The 5,428-nt window shown below is 36.9% G+C and overlaps 1 protein-coding gene across 1 annotated transcript in view; it reads right to left on the bottom strand.

Moving 5' to 3' along the window:
* NCOR1 (nuclear receptor corepressor 1) overlaps nucleotides 1-5,428 on the bottom strand; it is a 75,599-nt gene that overhangs the window by 13,642 nt on the left and 56,529 nt on the right. The window contains exons 30-34 of the mRNA XM_009328641.1: nucleotides 4,387-4,470; nucleotides 3,603-3,859; nucleotides 2,882-3,242; nucleotides 2,116-2,340; nucleotides 1,131-1,340 (exon numbers count right to left, since the gene is read on the bottom strand). Of these exons, the coding sequence (XP_009326916.1) occupies nucleotides 1,131-1,340; nucleotides 2,116-2,340; nucleotides 2,882-3,242; nucleotides 3,603-3,859; nucleotides 4,387-4,470 (1,137 nt within the window). The remainder of the gene's footprint in view (nucleotides 1-1,130; nucleotides 1,341-2,115; nucleotides 2,341-2,881; nucleotides 3,243-3,602; nucleotides 3,860-4,386; nucleotides 4,471-5,428) is intronic.

Raw genomic sequence — 5,428 nt, 5'->3', positions numbered from 1 at the left:
AAAAACCCACTTTTCCTTTCTTTTCCAACCAATTAAAACACTACAAGATCTTATATCTTATCCCCAAGATAATTAGTCCTACCAGCCTAATTCCGTCACATTTGCTATCTTCCATTCTACCAATAACTATCAAAACCAATTTAATCAATAGACAGACTATCATATCCAGTAACCAAGCTGGTAGATTGACTATTTCCTGTTAAGTTTGTAACTCCTGGGAGAATGCCATGTAACCCCAAGGACTCATAACTATTCATTTTATTATTTTGTTCTAAGACTTTGCTCAACATTTCAATGTGAAAGAGCTCTTCAAACTCATGTCCCATAAAGAAAATCTCAATTGCGGAAATATAAGTCTCTCCACAGCAAACAGAGTTGCAAAGAAGTTGCTTTGCTTTTTTGCAGTGGCCTTATCTTCTAAAGCATTACTTCTGAGTTTTGATGATTTATCAGTGCCTACGGTTTCTTTGCCAAGTTTCTTGCTTCTGGTGTATCTGAAGAAGTTACTTGTTCATTTGGCTTTATAAATTGTTCCTCAATTTTTTTGACCTTTATGGTCTTACATTTAACTTGTCAAAATTTCCATTTTGTTTGAGGAGTTACACTTTTGCGAGATGTCTTTTTACTTCTAATAGCTCCTTCTTGCTGCTGTTAAATGTCCAGATTGATTTAGGCTTTTCCCCACCCTGCAAGAGGTCACACACATTTGCTAACTCTCTAACATAACATATTTAAGCCACCACCGTGTTTTTCACAAACCTTGCCCTTTTATAGCTGTTGCTTTGATTTTCATTTTGAAGAAACTCTCATTTTGAAGATGAGTTAAATATGCTTCTGAATATCAATTTAAACTAGCATAAAACAGTCTAGCTTCTTGAACACTAGTAAGTCTTACAGCCTTCCCTTTAACAATATTGATTACGTACATAGTTGTCCTTTATATCCACAAAAGCCAGTTAGATGTACAACTCATTTGCAAACACATCTATACATATGCACTTGTATGCACGCATGCATCCATACAAACACATATATTTATAAGCAGCAACGAAACAAACCAACCAACCAACCCACCCACACCGCATACCCAAAACACACTTTAAAGAACATCAGAAAAAACACAGGCATACCTCTTGCTCCTGCATATGGGAGAGCTAAAGTTTGCTCTCTAGGAGATAACCCTCTCGTTACATCAGGACGTAAATTGACTTGCATCTGCTGTGAGGTAATGTAGTCATTTAGGATTGTCTGTCGTGTATTCTCCATTGCGTAAAGCTGATACTGACTTGGGTAGCCCGGCGTGGGTGAGAGCTGCCTTTGGAACAGGTAAGCAGCAGCAGCTGAGGGTGAAGGAGGGTAAAAAAGAAAATTTAGGAAGCAGCATGGATGATATTGAATGAAAGTTTCAGATGTTTATATAGCTTCAATGAGAAGTGTTATCAATTCTCTCTAGCCAGTGCCAAATGAATTAAAATAGCATTTTAATACTGATGTTTTATTGAATTTATGCACTGTAGGCGGACAGAAAAAGCTAAATAATCCAGATTGGAGATATGCATTAGAGAAGAGACTTGATTAAAAATATAGATCCTGAAGTTCCGAAGATGTAAAGGGCTGAAATACCTAAAGGTTAGAATACCTCACAGAAGTGGACCAATGGATAGGTTAAAAGGAAGTCTACTGTATTTAATATCACCAGGGATAACCTGATAATCCCTCAGTGAGAATGAATAAACAGTCCTGAACAAAGGGGTGCTGATTACAGTTTAATTCTATAGCATCTTCCACATTCTTCTTTGCATAGTTTTCGGGAAAGCTTTTAATATATTTCACAAATACTTCTCTAAAAATACTGTCTGAACTTTTTAACAAAACAGAAGCAACCTGGCAGCTTCTAAAAGAAAGTTACAGTATTATACAATAATATTTTAATAAGTTTCCTGGTTAGATATTAAACCTCCCACTAAACTGAAATCAAACCACAACAGTGAATATATATAACCTCTTATAAATTATATCTGGCCATTGATAATTGTCTTTTAAAGGTATCTTTTCTGTGCATCAAAGCAGACAATATTTCTAACAAGTAAAAAAACCCAACACAAACGTATTTACCAGGATCCAGAGCCCTGTGAAATGGCATAGCAGGATCTAAATGAGGAGGGAGGTGACTCCTATAGACTTCAGGAGTTGCTCCTCTATGATGAGGGTCAAAAGGACTGTGAGCCACTACAGGATCAACCCCTGGGACTGGAGATTTTGCTGGCACGCTCTCCCTCTGTGTTGGAGTAAGTGTGTTTTTCCTTTCGTGATTTGCTGACTTCCCAGAAGATATTCCAGCTAAAAACAATGAAAACCCCGAATGAATAAAATGCATATTTCTCAATAGAAAACTCAGCTGCAAGTGTACAGTGGCTCCCAAGGAACATTCTAGAGGACCCTGCAATCTGATACAATAAATCACAGAGAATATTTTATATCACAAACTATTTCTGGTGAAAAATCTAAATCCTAAAACTAAGATTGTTTACACTTCACCATATTATCTTCCTCATCTAGATACCTCTATAATTCAGGAATAGGTTCTGCCCTTAAAGCATTACCTTTGTAGGTAACACTTGCAATGTGATCCATAATCAAATGCAAATTGAGACTGAATTGCCTTCCCACCTCCATGTTACAATATGGCAGATTTTCATTTTCTTACTTCAACTAACAGCTTACAGACTTCTAAAATTCCTTCTAGCCACCCTCCAAATTGAAAGAAGCCATTAGAATAAAAAAAAAAAAACATAGAATGGATTATGGAAACCAGTTTACCAGTAAGTTTAAAATGAAATTATTAAAACTTCTTGTCTTACTCTGGAAGGGAATAACATACCCTCACTAACTCTATTCATCATAGGTGAACTCCTGGACATTGGACTCTGATAGTTCACAGGTGTTCTCCGAGCATTGGTATCATCATAAATCCCAGGGCTCAGCTGTGATTTGGGAGTTTCATGAAGAGTTGACCTGAGAACAGAGGGACCAGAGCTGACTACTGACGTGTGACGGGAACGTACTGCATCCCCGGTCTTCACATCTTCATATTTTCCTCGCTCCACCACCTTCACGTTTTCTGGCACCATTTCCAGCTGAGGCATTCCACGGGGTAGCTTGCTTGGTCCAGTGATTAAAGATTTTACATTGTGTTTGATGGCAGACTGGCCAGAGTTGCTTTCATATTTTATGGGTGTGCCCTGAAAAGGAGAAAAAGATCAGGTAAGGTTATCCTGCCAATGTTTCGCTCGTGCTAAAAAAACTCACATTGCTGATACCGTAGTTCATTGCTTCTATCTCATGAGCACAGAACACAACTGGATCCTAGTGATTGTTACTTGTCAGTTCTCTCACATTTGCTTGCAAGTGTGTTCCCTACAGGTGAAGTGGCAGGATTTTTCTAATACACAGAAAATATTTTTAAGCTTTGTAAGTTGGTAGCTTTCTTCAACCAAAACAAACAACACCTCCCCATATTTGTCATTATTCAAATATCCTGAATTGATTCACTACTGAGTCTGTAAACAACTGTATAGTCTAGTAGTGCTTTTTGTATTTACCTGAGATATGGAGCCTTCTATGATTGGCCTGGTCGTCTGCACCATTTCAGGAGTCTTGCGACTCTCCTGGCTTAATAGGTCCTGTCTTGGGATTTCATGGATGGAACGACCCATTTCTTTTATAGTAGTGACCCCATCATATGGTTTCCCCTTAGTAATGGCTCCTTCAAATGTCCTTATGGGAGGTGACTCTCTCTTTATCTGTTTAGGGTATTTCAAGCCTTCTTCAAAACTTTCAGCTGTTGCTCTTGGTGTGCCTTTTATAGAAAGAAAGAGTCACATTACTGGTATTAATAATTACTAAGTCTCTTTTTTCCACAAACAGAGTAACTAACTACATGTCATAAAACTGGAACTTTGGTTTGCTATCGTCTACGATAATATATTCTGAAGACTAAAAAAATCGCCACAAAAATAATACTGAACAAATATTCAATATATTACTGAAAGCATCCCAAGTTATTTCAGATGCTGAAATAAAGGAAATAGCATACATCTCCAGAGGTCTGTGGAAGCGTTAGTGTTCATTTAAAAAAAAAAAAAAAGGCTAGTTACCAAGTATGATATTAAAAAAAGTCTGTTTTCCAAAAAGAAATAAAATGCTGTTTACACACTAGCTTTGTATACAGCATATCAGAAAGCTGCTGATTTATGCTCTGAAAACATGTTTAATAAAATAAGCTCCACCTTTAACACAGCTACCATTGTTAATAACAGTTTTAAGGTTCAGAAATACAGATTTTTGAGGATGTAATTAATGTCTTCTAAACTTGCAATACTTTACCTTGCATTATAGAGCCAGACAACACTGTTCTCTCTTTTAGTTCAGCATGTGGGCTACCCCTAGGCAGCGCACGGCATATTAAACCTAAAATTAAAATGAACATAACTTAGAGAATTAAACAAGTGTTCCAAAAAAACCCCCAAAACAACGAAAACCCTCCTCCTTCTTACATATATTACAGATAGTATCTGTAATCAGGGTAGTGCCCAGAGGGCTTAGCCTCAGTATGCTAGGCATTGTATCAACATGTTATAAACACCATCCTGCCCTAAAAAAAAAAATCATCTTTCAGTTCAAGTATTCATGCTATTACATTGTTGCAAGTTTTAACACAGTTAGAAAACACAAGGTATTTTTTTATAATTAAGCATAACTCTGGTCCCAAAAGCAGTCACTGCTTCTCTTACGCTCCACTTCAGTTTCCTTACCTAGTAAAGAAAAGTGTTCATGATGGGAATTGGAACAAAAATAAAAAAACACCCCAAAATATACCTCAGCATCCTCCAAATTAATCAAAGTTCATATTGAATCATCTGGAAAGAGCTGAATTTACTATTCCTACAGTAGGAATCTAAATCAAACCCCCAAAGAACTCATAATTTTCCACAGTTTGAGAACAGAAAATGTGTCAGAGTGATGAGATACAGCATAGAAGTATCAGAGCAGCTTCTTGTATGCCAAAAGAGCCCAAAGACAAGCCAAATGCATCAGCAACTTAAAGGCAACACTGAATTTCTATATATAGTCTAGAAACCTCTTATTCATATTGTTCCATCTGATGAAAACATACACAAAATAGCCTTTAAGGGCTACCCAAAGATGGAATAAAATGCACTTAAGGAGTAAGACACCATAGTTCAGGCATGAAACATTTTCTTGCGTTTGTATTTTTAAAAAACAATCAGAAAAGTTATACAATAGCCTGACTTGACCTTCGCAGGCTTAGTTTGATTATAGTTTATTAAATCAAAATAATACTAGGGATACCCTGAAGCAGGATACGGCAGCTGTGCAAGCATTCTGCTTGGCATAATCAAAGAGT

This window comes from Pygoscelis adeliae, unplaced genomic scaffold (assembly GCF_000699105.1).
Source record: "Pygoscelis adeliae isolate BGI_AS28 unplaced genomic scaffold, ASM69910v1 Scaffold347, whole genome shotgun sequence".
Classification (NCBI taxonomy): Eukaryota; Metazoa; Chordata; class Aves; order Sphenisciformes; family Spheniscidae; genus Pygoscelis; species Pygoscelis adeliae.
Note: the sequence above shows the minus strand (reverse complement) of the source record. Positions and strands in the feature narration are given on the sequence as shown.